This window comes from Myodes glareolus, chromosome 5 (assembly GCF_982192425.1).
Source record: "Myodes glareolus chromosome 5, mMyoGla1.1, whole genome shotgun sequence".
In the NCBI taxonomy this organism is placed as follows: Eukaryota; Metazoa; Chordata; class Mammalia; order Rodentia; family Cricetidae; genus Myodes; species Myodes glareolus.
The window spans coordinates 90,798,018-90,812,118 of record NC_142030.1 but is presented as its reverse complement, the minus strand read 5'-3'; the positions used below and the strand labels follow the sequence as shown (position 1 = coordinate 90,812,118).

General features: G+C 50.3%; 1 protein-coding gene across 2 annotated transcripts; it reads left to right on the top strand.

Moving 5' to 3' along the window:
• Nucleotides 1-2,149: 2,149 nt before the first annotated feature.
• Golt1a (golgi transport 1A) lies at nt 2,150-14,007 on the top strand. Of its 2 annotated transcripts, XM_048430758.3 has the most exons (5): nt 2,150-2,277; nt 10,849-10,940; nt 11,752-11,930; nt 13,029-13,092; nt 13,685-14,007. In XM_048430758.3, the coding sequence occupies exons 1-5, from the start codon at nt 2,253-2,255 to the stop codon at nt 13,721-13,723; spliced, it is 399 nt and encodes a 132-aa protein (XP_048286715.1). In that variant the 5' UTR covers nt 2,150-2,252; the 3' UTR covers nt 13,724-14,007. The 2 variants fall into 2 exon arrangements, with proteins under 2 accessions (XP_048286715.1, XP_087762637.1); XM_087906511.1 differs by lacking the exons at nt 13,029-13,092; nt 13,685-14,007 and adding an exon at nt 12,148-12,323.
• Nucleotides 14,008-14,101: the final 94 nt, after the last annotated feature.

Here is a 14,101-nt window from a genome sequence, read left to right as displayed (position 1 = left end):
AGCCTTAAGGTCTGAGGGTTGTTTTGTAGATGTATCCATTGGAACTGGACTCCACAACTCTGCATTTGATTGGTTGTGGCTTTCTGTCATGGTCACCATCTGTTACAAAGAGAAAGCATCCTGGATGCAAAGTGAGGACTACACCTCCCAGGCTAGACCCTGGAGAAGGATTCTTTTCAAGTATTTTATTTTGAGACGTGGTCTCATTAAATTGTTAAGGCTGACCTTGAACTCTAATCCCGGCTGCGAAGCCTTGCACGTGGGATCCTCCTGCCTCAGCCTACAGAGCAGTTGGGCAGACAGGTCTGCATGGCTCCTAGTGTCAGAGTCCAGTCTACTGCTCATTCTACTATTAAGGGGGAGAAGGGATGAACAAAGGATCTTACTAGGTAGTTCAGGTTAGCCCTAACCTCGCTGTATAGCCCAGGCTGACCTCAAATTTAGCTCCTCCTGCCTCAGCCTCCTGGGATAAGATTACAAACAGGTGCTACCATGCTTTGCTTGTTTGCTTATGGACATGTGGGGTTTCGTTTCTGTATAAAATGACTTAAGGTGATTTGTTATTTGTCTTTGTATTTGAGACAAGGTCTCACTAAGTAGCCTTGACTGGTCTGTCACTCACTATATAGACCAGACTAGACTCCAATCCAAAGAGGTCAGCCTGTCTCTGCCTCCTGAGTGGTGGAATTAAAGGCGGGTGCCACCACACCCAGCCTGACCCCTGCTTTTATTTCTTTTACATTTAGACACTTGTTATGCATAATACAATTACCTGTCTGTTTTGTGTGCATCTTCTTTATTTTTTGAAATTTTATTTATTTATTTAGTGCCTGCCTGTCTGTCTATGTCACATGGAATTACAGGTGGTTGTGAGCAGCCTGACGTGGGTGCTGGGAACTGAACCCAGGTCCTGTGGAAGGGAGGGAAGTGTTCTTAACCACTGAACCATCTCTCCAGCCCCATGTGCGTCTCCTGGGTGGCCTCGTCTGAGCTTTGGTATCTTGAGAGATACCACGTCTCATAATGATTCTGTGTTCCTTTCTGGTGCGGCTTTGAGTTTTCAGATGGTATTTGGATGTCAGTCATGTCATCTGAGAGCTTCATGTTGGGATCAAGGACACATTATAAAGGGGAACTGATCACGGTTCCCTCTAAAATGGGGGAAGGTCATCAGAAACCATCTGCTTCTTCTCTTGTTTTAAAGATGTTTCAAAATTTATTTGATGTGTATAAGCATTTGCCTGTATATATGCATGTGTACCACATGCATGCCTGGTGCCTGCTGAGACCAAGATCGAGACTTGGATCCCCCGGAACAGGGATTACAGGCAGCTGTAAGCCACTATGTAAAGCTGACAGCCAAACTTGGGTCCCTTCAGGAGCAGTAAGTGTTCTTAACTGCTGACCTAGCCCTTGAGGCCCCATCCCCCTCTTCCTCAGGCTCACAGAGCAAGGAAGGATGCACCCATGTACACCCAACTGCTACGTGAACTGACACAGGTTCCCTCACTGTCCAGTCTTCTCCTAGGACCAGCTCGCCAGCAGCTCGACCTCACCATCCCATCAGGACTCCGCTGGGGAAAGAAAGCTGAAGTCTTGCCACCCAACTCCGTGTGGCGCCTATGTCCTTGGTTTATATGAACCTGACTCCCCTTAGGTCTGCTACAGGTTTTACTCAGATGAGTCTGGGCCCATAGCATTTCTCATATGTACTAGCACAAAGCCAACAACAGAAACAAAAAAAGAAAAAAGAAACAATGATTAGCACATTTTCAAAGAGATGAGCCAGGCTGAATGTGGTGGCACATGACCTGAATCTCAGCACTGGGGAGGCAGAGGCAAGCAGATCTTCATGAATTCAAGGCCAGCCTGGTCTACATAGTGAGATCCAGACTAGCAAGTAGAGACCCCGTCTAAAAAAAAGCAAAAGGGTAAAGGGTAGGGCACCATCCCAACTCTTCCCATCCTCTCTACCAAAGCAGGTGAGAAAACCCAGACAGGCCCAGACCCTTGCCTTTCCATATCCAGACCAAGTTGTTCAGAGGAGGTAGGCCAGAAAGGGCCTTGTGAATGTTTCCAAATAGGCCTGTATCTTTAAGCAGCCATTTGTGTGTGTGGAATGATGGGAGTTAATGATTTACCAAAGATTCCTTCACTGTTGCCAAGGGTCAGCTTCCCAGGAACATGCCCAGGATCGGTCCTCCGGGCTCACTCCTAGCCAGCTGACCAGGAAGGCCCCAGGGGACTGAAGCATGATCTCCATCACCGAGTGGCAGAGTGAGTGGAGGGGAGGGGTGGTGTGGGAGGAGAGGCATGTGGGGCTGTAGGGGGGGGTTCCTGCTAGGGTGAGTGTACACGTGCTCTTCCCAACCTGGCTCTTCCTCTGGGACCTAGAAATGTGACCTCTGGAACCAGCAGTTAGAATCTGTTCTGTTGGCATCTTCAAAGCAGCAGGGTCAGGGCGAGTGTGACCTCTGCCTTGTAGAGGGTGGGGCCAGCCAGGAACCCAGGCCATCAGAGGCAAGTTCACGTGGCAGGCTGAGCCCCTGTCACCCACGGTTCTGAAAACGAGGGTGCCTCTGCCCAATCAGACATCTCCCAAACCCTCAAGGTCTCCTGTGGCCCTAGTTTGTGGTCTCACTCCATGCATCCCCACTTCTTTAGGGGAGCAGGGAGGTGGCAGCCCACTGCCTGGGAAGAGTGGCTCGGCCACAGGGAGGACAGAGATATAGGTGTCACTGGGTGAGTTGCTTAGCCTCTAAGCCGACTCCCTCTGCAGTGACCCTATGGTAACTGTCTAATGTATGCCAAGTACTATGCCAACACAGAATAAACTACTAAAAGTCAGGCAAGGGAGACTCCAGTTTACCTGCTATCAAGGGAAGGCAGGCCATTAGCTCTTGAAGAAGTGACTGTGTAGCAGCTCTGATGGTAGTAAGAACCCCCTTCCATTCTAAAACAAAACCGAGTAAAGGAACCATGGAGTTTGAAGAGTGTGTGTGTTTGTGTGTGTGTGTGTGTGTGTGTGTGTGTGTGTGTGTGTTGGGGGATTCATTTCCATTGGCCAGGGAAGGCTTTGCTGGAAAAGGCCCTAACTTGGAGGACTACAGGAAGTAAGAAGGCAATCTGTGCAGTCATCTCTTCCAGGAAGAGGGAGTAGCCAGCACAAAGGTCCTGAGGTGTCAAGTCTGTGGAGTGTGAGGTCCAGCAAAGAGGCTGGTGTGGCTGAGACTTCACAGGTGGAAGGTTAAGAGCTTGGGTAAGGGAAGTCCCCGAAAGGCAGCCCAAGGTGGAGCACCGTAGAGATGGGAAGGTTTGTAGTGAGCTCTATGTGAGAGGTGTGACCTCTCGGCGGTTTAGAAGCTCGCTCTGGTTGCTGGAATTCTCAAGAATAGAGTGTACAGGGTAGGATAACAAAAAAGAGGCCTTTCTGAGGTGAGAGAAGGCCGGAGACAGCGTGTGGCAGTGCAGAAATGGGAGGTGGTCCTGTGTGACTGGAGGAATTTGCTGGAAGATGGGATGTGAGACATGAAAGGATGAAGAGTCAAGAATACCTCCCCGGTACCTGGGGAGCAGACTGGAAAGTGGTTCCGTAAGTGGGAAGCAGGAGCCGGATTTGCATAGGCTGGGTATGTTTGTCTCAGATGTCTCAGATATCCAGGCAGGGAGGAGAGGGCCTGAACTTCAAGAGAGAGATTTGTCCAGAAAGAGAAATCAACAACATGTATATAGTCGCTGCTTAAAGCCATAGGAGTCCCCAGATCTCTGGGGCACAGCCTCTCAGCCTCCCAACTCCCTGAGCCTTCGGATGCAGCCCATACTGTTGTGGGAACTGCCCTGGGCACTAAGGAATTTTTAGCCATACCTCTGACCACCCACCAGGTGACAAACCTCCACTCCCTTGTGACAATCAAACTGTCTCCATATCACGCCAAAGCTCACCCAAACTACTCCCCCAGCATCCCCACCTTGCAACTCAGTGAATCAAAAGGGGGAGAAAGGATGATGAATCCCGGAGTCCTGACACGGGAGGCATGCTGCTGTGCTCATTAGGACAGGTTTCCCTGAGGAGCTGGCATGTAGAAGCGTGAGCAGAGTGTGCCACGCAAAGAAGCCTCATCTACAAAGGTCCTGGGGCAGGAAACTATGGGCAACATCGGAAGTCAAAGGCGATGGCGTAAGAGGAGTGTGTGCGTTTGAGAGAAGGTAGAAGGAGAACTTTGACCCCCTCGCCTCTATAGGATCTGTAAGGCATGCATAGGAAAGGCTCCCCCCTTCATTCCAAGTGGGTGGAAAGACCAGGATGCTCTATGGTCAGCTGGTATGTTTCCAATCCTTGAGCACTGGGGATGGGAATGGTGGCAAGCAGGAAACAAGAGACTAATGGAAGCCATGCAGGGGGTGGGGGTGGGGTGTCCTGGAGAGAGAAGAGGTGGCTAGGGGCGACGTAACAAGGGAGAAGCATGGCAGCTTTTGGATGCTTCCGGAAGCAGCCTCCTGAGACTGTGGATTAGACAGGGAGGGTGGCAGGCGCCTCAAGTGGCTTGGCAGCCGGTGGCAGCGGAGACGCTTTTCACAGGAGGTGCAGGATAAAGAAAGGGAGGCTGATCACAGCTTGGGACCAGAGGCACGCTGAGTGCCAGGGAGAAAACCAAGCCAGCAGCCAAGCAAGCAGTGGGATCTGCTGAGTGCTGGGCGAGAGAGATAAACGTAGACATTGTCAGCACACGTGCAGCATTTGAAAACACGGGAAGGCGCGTGGAAACAGAGCGAGGAGAGACAGGAGCTGCGAGGAGAGACAGGAGCTGGGCCCAAACCCTGAGTGAGTTAAATCATAAAAGAAAGAAAGTGCTGGCAAAGGAGGTGGGGGAGCACTGGAGTGGGGAGACAGCTAGACAGCTGGAAGAAAATCAGAACGTCTCCTGGAAGCCAGGAGGGGCGGTTTCCACCGAGGAGTGGCCTGCCTCTCGCTGCCAAGAACTGACACCTGCTGGGAGATTTGGCTACCTGAAGGTTGCTAATGGCCAGAGCAAGAACACTTCATGCAGAAGTGGTTAATGTCACTTTTCAAAGTCTCAGCTGTATCCAGACCTGGGCGGGCAGTGTTCCTGTGAATCCTCAGGATTCAGTTTGTGAAGTGGAGTAAACCACGGCCCCGTCACAGGTGGTTATGTCAAGTTAAGATGTGACCAGTGCCCACTGTGGCACAAGCACCAGGTGCTATTTTCAACTCCCCTTCTTCCCCTCGAACATTTGACGGACCGCGAAGAGTACTTAGAGTCCCAGCCTGTGGGCAGAGTGGGTAGCCAAGATGAGGGTGACGAGGGTGCTCCCATGGGCAGAGGCAGGGTTCTCATACAGGAGGGTCCAGTGTGTCACCTGGAGAGTAAAGAGTAAAGTGGTGTCAGGCTAGAAGCAGGCTCGCTCCCCAGCCCCCCAGGCTACTGGAAGTGTACCTGATAATACCCGGCAGACAGCTCTGCGTGGACTCTTAGACACACCCTATGAAGGGACCAGCTACAAAACGGTTGTTCTGAATCTTCCAAAGACCAAGATCATGTTGAGTTCCGATTGTAGAAGTATTCCAGACAGGCACACTAACGATGCCACGTGTTGATGAGCTGCATTCTCTTCCCATGAATGTTGTGGGCACACATAGGTAAAGCTTGGGTGGAGTCCGAAGGCTGGAGAATAGAAATATATGTGCACATTTCCTGTTTTGACATCTGTATCTTGTCTATCTGAAGGGTAAGGGAAAGGCACCCCACAAGGTTCAGGGGTGGTGTGAGGACAAAAGAGTCCTAATAGAGAAATTTTGGCACATTTGTGATTGTAAAAGAGAAAAAGATCACCGGCTGTCTCCCTCTTGTAGCCTTAGCTGCTCCGAAGGCTGAGGCAGGAAGATCACATGAATTGAAGGATGAGGAATTTGAGAAACAATGAATAATGTTTTACTTCTTCCACAAGCTTGAGCCAAAGAGACCTACCCACCTGCTCCAGGTGACAATGCCCTGCAGCAAAAAAGAGATTGAAGCTGGCTTTGCCTGATACATTCTGAAAAAAACGTGCCCTGGCCACCAGGCTTTGGCCTGTCCCCAAGGGCTGCAGGCTGGGGGTTCCTTCTGGCAGCAGTTTGGGAACTGCAGGACCTAGGGACCCAAGGCTGGAGAGTTGGGACTCAGATGCAAGATAACAGTCAACATAGGGAGACTCCAAACTGGCCAGTCCGAAGCCAGGGAGGTCTCTGGAGCCCTGGAGGAGCCCTGGAGCCAGGCTATCCTCAAGAGTTTGCCTTACTTACTCCCTGCTGTCTGCTTTGTAACTTGTGCAGCAGGGGGCGCACTGCGACCTCTGTCTGGATCCCGGGACAACACCTTCTAACACTTCTGCCATTCCTGCCTAACTGTGTGACCCGCCTACCCAAATCCACTGCTTCCTCTGCCATGGCTGCTGTCCTGAAAGGAACTTCGGGTGCAAGCCCCCCTCCCCAGATTTGACTGAGTCCCTAAACTACAGGAGAAGCAAAAGACGGGGGACGTTTTGAAGCTGTGTGTGAGAAACACATCTCCTGACACTTGTCTGTGAGCTGGTGTGTGATGCTGACTGCCAGAAACAACTAAATGTGGCCTATGAAAAAGGCTGATCTCAGCAGATGAAAATTCTAGAATCGCATCAACCTGTGAAAAAAAAAGGCGCAAGACAAACCAGAAAGTGAGCATGGCTCAAACCGCTGTTAGAGAAGATGTCTAACATTTAAAAAAAAAAATAAAAAAAGCCACACTCAGTGGAAGACACCTATAATCCCAGCACTGGGGAGGCTGAGGGGGAGGTTGAGGCAGGGGGACTCTCCTGGGCTACATAGTAATGTTAAATCTCAAAAACTCCAAAAATATTTGTAATGCGTATGAGAAGACAGAGTATTTGGTTGATTGGTTGGTTGATTGGTTGGTTTAGGTTTTTTGAGACAGAATTTCACTCTATAGCTCAGATTGGTCTCAGACTTGAAGTAACTCTCCCGCCTTTGCTTCTTAAGACTGGGATTGCAGCACGCACCACCACATTGGACATTTTGTTTGGTGTCAGCCCAAGCTGATCTTGAACTTGCCTCCTGAGTTCGGGGGTACAGACACACACTGCTGAGCAGGGCATGAATTCTCACCAGGCCGTGTCTGAGGATCACAGTCTTTCACACCTCAGGACGCTCGCCACAAGGACTTTCCTCATATTGGTTCTCAGAATCTTGATAGGGACCCAGAATGGTCCTGGGTGCCTATAATGACATCAACACACATCTTCCGGCACACTCAGCAGGCGGGGGGGGGGGGGGGGCGGTTACTGCTGTGGCTGGTTAGCCCAATCAATCCCGCCACTCCTGGCCTTCACTTTCATGAGGATGGCTCCGTGTCTACAAGCCTCTCCTGGCCTCCTGACTCAAGTTCCTGTTTCTCTATGAAGCAAGCAGCAGTGACTCACGGTCAGTGGACTGGAGAGCTAGGCTCTGCTGTCCTCCTCAGAAAGACATACAAAGCGGATCTGAGAAGCTTACATTCTTTGCAAAACAAATAGACAAACAAACCCGAGTCCATTCTTAAGGGTGCACAGGACAGGAAAACAGGTGTTTTAACAGAACAAAACCAAGAGCAAAGCCACACTCATATCATGTCTCCACGTAGGAGGAAGGGCGTCCTAGAAGACTGGAGTCATAGGACAGTCATAGACCAGTGTAAGGAGATAACAGACTTTTGTTGTTGTTATTGCTGTTGTTTTCAGGCAGAGTCTCTCTGTGTAGCCCTGGCTGTCCTTGAACTCACTCTGTAGGCCACCCTATAATTCACAGAGATCTGCCTGCCTCTGCCTCCTGAGAGCTGGGATTAAAGGCGTGCATCACCACACCCAGTTGATAATGTATTTTTATAACGTTTTATATATATATTTGTATATGTATACACACACACACACGTGTGTGTGTGTGTGTGTGTGTGTGTGTGTGTGTGTGTGTGTATTGCAACAAACAGGCAGGTCTAGGCTACAGACCATGACCGTGTCTGGGAGGCGGGTTAGATTTAGATGTAGCCCTAGTACAGAACGCTTGTCTAGCACATGGAGTACAACCCTGTATTCAGCTCTCACTACTGCAACAAATTCCAAACATCTTTATCATTCACACTAAAGAAATGTGGTATAGTCTTCCACCATGCCCTATCTGTGTGGTTGTAGTAGGTGGGTACCTTATCACCGAGGGGCCAGACATCATACAGTGTGAAGGGTGAATACCTTATCTCCTACGGTAGAAACATTGTACAGTGTGGAAGGTTGGTACCTTGTCTCCTAGGGTAGAATCATCGTGCAGTGTGGAGGGTGGGTAGCTTGTCTCCTACAGTAGAAACATCATACAGTGTGGAGGGTTGGTACCTTGTCTCCCAGGGTAGAAACATCATACAGTGTGGAGGGTTGGTACCTTGTCTCCCAGGGTAGAAACATCATACAGTGTGAAGGGTGGGTACCTTGTCTCCTAGGGTAGAATCATCGTACAGTGTGGAGGGTGGGTAGCTTGTCTCCTACAGTAGAAACATCATACAGTGTGGAGGGTTGGTACCTTGTCTCCCAGGGTAGAAACATCATACAGTGTGGAGGGTTGGTACCTTGTCTCCCAGGGTAGAAACATCATACAGTGTGAAGGGTGGGTACCTTGTCTCCTAGGGTAGAATCATCGTACAGTGTGGAGGGTGGGTAGCTTGTCTCCTACAGTAGAAACATCATACAGTGTGGAGGGTTGGTACCTTGTCTCCCAGGGTAGAAACATCATACAGTGTGAAGGGTGGGTACCTTGTCTCCTAGGGTAGAATCATCGTACAGTGTGGAGGGTGGGTAGCTTGTCTCCTACAGTAGAAACATCATACAGTGTGGAGGGTTGGTACCTTGTCTCCCAGGGTAGAAACATCATACAGTGTGAAGGGTGGGTACCTTGTCTCCTAGGGTAGAATCATCGTACAGTGTGGAGGGTGGGTAGCTTGTCTCCTACAGTAGAAACATCATACAGTGTGGAGGGTTGGTACCTTGTCTCCTAGGGTAGAAACATCGTACAGTGTGGAATCAGAGCACAACCATTCTGAAGCTCCAAGGGTGAAGTTTAATTCAGGCCAGTACCATTGGGCGTGGAAGGAGAAAATATGTTCAGACGCATCATGAAGACTTGTCACAAACCTGAGATCCCACACCAAAAAACAAAGCAAAAACCTACAATGTGATATCACAGTGTCAGCATGGCTGCTACCAGAAGCATTAAAATTGGGGTTGGAGAGATGGCTCAGCAGTTCAGAGTGCTCACTGCTCTTCCAGAGAAACCATGTCCCAGCCCCTAGGCCAGGAGGCTCAAAACTGCCTGGAACTTCAGGTCCAGGATACCTGGCCTCTGCAGGTACCCACACACATGACATGCAAACATATAACACACAGACACACATACATACACATAAATAAAAATAAAACTAGGAATGAATTTTTTAGGGCGAGGATGTGGGAAGTCTTGTGCTCTGGGGACAGGAAAGTGAAAGGAACAAGCCACTCTGGGAAACAGCACTGAAGCGTCTCAAACACCAGAGAGAAAAGTTATCATGTGACCCAGAAATCCCACTGCTGGGTAAAAACCAAAAGATCTGAAAGCAGGATTATTATTATTATTATTATTATTATTATTATTATTATTATTATTTGTTTGTGGAGAAAGATGCTCTGTGGTCCACAGTGATCTCAAACAGACAAGGATGACATGGACTCATGATCCTCCTGCCTCCACCTCCCAAGTGCTGGGATATTACGGACCTGTATTAACATACTCAGCTTTGAAAACAGAATTTCAAAGGTGTGTGTGTGTGTGTGTATACTTCAAACAGAAGTAACTTTTTATGTTTAATTTTTTTACTTTTATTTTATGTTCCTTGATGTTCTGCCTGTCTGTATGTCTCTTGAGGGTGCCGGGTCCCCTGGAACTGGAATTGCAGATAGTTGTGAGCTGCCATATAGGTGCTGGGAATTAAACCAGGCCCTCTGCAAGAGCAACCAGTTCTCTTAACTGCAGAGCCAATTCTCCAGTCCAATGTTTAATGTAGTTTAAAAAAGAAAAAAGCGCATAATGAATGGTCATTTGTTGCCTATCACAGTGGCAGAGAGTCAAATTCACACTTCCATGAGATGAGAAGGATCTCAGACCAAAGAGCCCACGTGCCCTGTCTATTATTTCTGGAGGGAATGTTCAGAAGCACACATCACATACCCAGAGTATAGCCCTTGGCCAAACAAGGTGTCCAGACTGTCCCACACTTCTGCCTCCTGCTCATTGGTTTTGTTAACCCCTGTGGTCTTTGGTGATGCCCGTAGGACATTGCTAATGGGTGGGGACACTGTCTGTGGCAGTCAACTCTGTGAGCTAATACTGATTTGAAATTAGAGGAGACTGGGGGTGGGGAGGTACCTAGGCCACTGCGGCAGGATGGGGGAGTGTATTCCTAACCGATGGCTTCTATTTTCCCAGTCACCTGTGGTAGGTCAGCCCTGAGGGCTGAGGAGAGAGGAGAAAGCACAGAGGGATCCAGGAGCCAGTCAGGGCCTGGAGTTCAGAGTCTTGAGCTTTCAGCCTCTTCTTCTCCTCACTGAGCTCCAACTGTAGGAAAGAATAGGCAGGTTATTGCGTTCAGCCGAGGCTCAATCCTGAAGATCGTGTGCTGTGGGCTCAGGAAGAAGCAGCACTGATAAAATGTGAGGGCAAAGCTTCCCAGGAGCCCAACAGCTCCTGCTCATCTTCCTTCCCCTGGTCAGCCTTCCCCTGAGAGCTCTCTTTGCTTCTTGCAGAGATTGGTGTGGGCGTCACCGGCTTCGGTGTCTTCTTCATCCTCTTTGGGATACTCCTGTACTTTGACTCCGTACTCCTGGCTTTCGGAAATGTGAGTCCCCCCAATACTAGGTGCCTTTGCTGGATGGCCAGGAGAGTCGGTCCCAAGTTCATTCAGGTCATGGCTATTTAGGGTGGATGAGGACAGGGTGGGGGGTAAAGGTGGAGCGACGGTAGAGTCTGTGGGCATGGAGAACCTGAGATGATTATACCAAGTAATCCTGAAGTCCTAGTGTTCCCGTGATGAATTAGACCCCCTGCCCACCACTGAATCCCTGAATCTAAGGACACCTCCAGGACAGCAGGAGCAGTGGGGGGAAAGCCAGAGTAAGATAAAAACTTCATTATGAAACAGGGGCTGAGAGAAAGGAGTAGACAAAAGATAGCTGGGAAGGAAATGGAGGCTAAAGCTCTCAGGAGTGATTGGAACACTGAAAGAAAAGGCATGGTGGAGGTGTGGGTGGGCAGGGAACATTCTAGAAAAAAAAACCTGTATACTATGGGAGCCTGGGCCCCCATAAACGAAGCACTAGGAACCATGCTGAAGGTTCTGGCAGAGCTACAGAGTGGGGACCCTTCAGAGACTTTGGGTACCAACTTCTTGTCAGTCAAAGGGGGAGGATTCCATTCCACAGACTCCCTGGGAGGAAGAGTTTAGAGCTGAGGAACTGGGTGGGAAATGAAAGGCCTTCAAGTCCATCCCTCTGCCTCAGGGCATTTCTATGCCCCTGCTAACTAGAGCCATTTCCAGTTCTGGGATTCCGCCCCACTGCTGGGACATACACACACACACACACACACACACACACACACACACACACACACACCACCTCTCTGTCCTCACTTCTTCCCTGGGCCTGCAGCTGCTGTTCCTGACTGGCCTTTCCCTCATCATCGGCCTGAGGAGGACATTTTCCTTCTTCTTCCAACGACACAAGCTCAAGGGGACCACCTTCTTCCTGGGGGGTGTAGCCATCGTGTTGCTGCGCTGGCCCCTGCTGGGCATGCTCCTGGAGGCCTATGGATTTGTTAACCTCTTCAAGTGAGTACCTTCCCCCTCTGCCTTTGTAGACCGTGATTTAGGGAGCAGTGGCCAGGTCAAATTCTGTGGGACCGTATTTCCACGTGGTGTGACAGCCAAGTTCTCTGGCCATCGGTGGTATCCAAAGCAATCAGGTACCCTCTAGACAGGCTGTCGCAACCTAGCTACCTAACACAGGCTCAGGAGGTCCTGCTCCTTCTCTTTTGCAATTATGCAGATCGCCTGAGAAGAAGTGTGAATGCCGAGCTGCTCACGTGACTGTAGTCCTGATACTCCTGGAAAGATAATGTTAATGAACTTCTACCTCAGTTTACCTTGGGGGATAAAAGGTGTTTGGATAATAAACGCGGGTGATCTTCAGGAATGAATGAAGCCTGAGACTCCCTTCTGATATTGCTGTGTGAACTCAGTTATTCCCATGCCTCCAACACTGGTCCAGAGAGGGAAAAGTAGTTTATGTTGGGGCACCGGACCCCGACAATTCAAATCTCTAATCTCCTCACTCACCCGGGACCTTGAGGGTTCACTTCTCAACCTGACTGCCTCCAAGCCCTACCAAAGGCAAAAGTAGCTTCAACAGGGGGATGCTGAGGCATAAGACTGTGCCTACAATGACACAAGCTCCAGCCTCCATCCATGCCAGGGGCTCAGCCACTCAGTGCGTTTGCTCCCTACCTCATCCAGCAAAGAGAGGGCATCAGGCCAGGATAATCATCAGGAGAGGAAGTCACAAAAATGTGCGCCCTTTGAGCTTGGCTTTATGTAAGGCCCAATGACGTAGGTACCAGTACTGCTAAGCATGTTGGGAAACTGGCCATGGGTTCAGAGAAGTGAGGATTTGTTCCCTGTGTACAGGGTCAGTAAGAGGCAGAGCCGTGATGTGACCATAAGGCACCCGAGCTCAGCCCATGATTCTCAGTCACTTTACTCTGCTGCATCTTTCAACAGAGCCCAGGACATGTCTGTCCCCAGGGCTCAGGGGCTGCTCTCCCAAGAGCTTTCAAAGTCTGAGCCTCTGAGTAAGAGCTTGTCAGTCTTGCTATCTTCCTCCTCCCCTCCTGGGCCACCACTGACCCCAGTCCTCTCTTCTGTTCCTAGGAGCTTTTTCCCTGTGGCCTTTGGATTCCTGGGCAGCGCTTCCAACATCTCCTTCCTGAGCGCTGTGAGTAGAGGGAACCTGGGCGTGGCAGTGGTGTCTGGGGTGGGAGAGCACTCGGAACTGCCTCAAGTGCCATCCTAAGTGTCGCAGACCCCCTCTCCCGTACTCTCTGAGACCCACGCACCCCAGTTTCACTCGCCTCCCCTCCCTGCTCCTTCTCCACTTGATAAGATCAAAAGTGGGGCCCTGGAGGCTGGAGTGGCTAAGGTGTGGGTGGAGAGGAGGCGGCCATTAATAGCTCCCCAGACAAAGAAGTGAAAGCTGAGGTGACCCAGACAAGGTGTGCTTCTGGGGACACTTGATTAAGCCTGGGCCACAGGGATGTATGACAGCTGGTGACATCAAGCCAAGCAGGGAACAGAGCCTGTTCTGGGCCCACACCCACCTCTGAAGTGCCTGATAGATCCACACTGAGACATCCAGGAAGGGGGCCAGAACCCACATCTTGGAGCGGCTGCCAGCTGGGCACACCCCACCACCACTCTCCATGCCTAGTGCATCATAGCCCCGCATCTCAAGGTCGGCTGGGTAATAGCCTGGATATTGAGTCTGCTTCCCACTCTTTGTCTGGAATAATGATTCTTGGCTCCCACAGCTGTCGCAGAGGCTTCAAGGCTCCAGCTCTATGGTCTGAACCGGCGGGATGCACTTCTCGAGCTTGGATTGTTGGCGGAGGGGCTGGAAGGGGGGCGGGGGTTATCTTCGTGAATCCCCGCCCCAGCACTGACTTACTTCCTATCACACGTGGGCATCGCCAAGTCCGGAAGAAAGATGGAGCTGAGTGACTGATCTTAAACCCCCAAGTTCTCCCAAGAGGCTTCCAGGAGTCGAGATCCTGTCCCTGACAGCTGAGACTGGAAGCAACATTCCCACCCCGAGTTTCTGCAGGGAGTCAAGATTAAATCCTCAAGTTGTAAACATGTCTGAGATTTGGGGTTGGTGTCTCCAGTTCGGAATATCCACCCCAGGCCTAGGACGGGTTGCAGCACCATCTGCAACCCCGAGCGAGTCC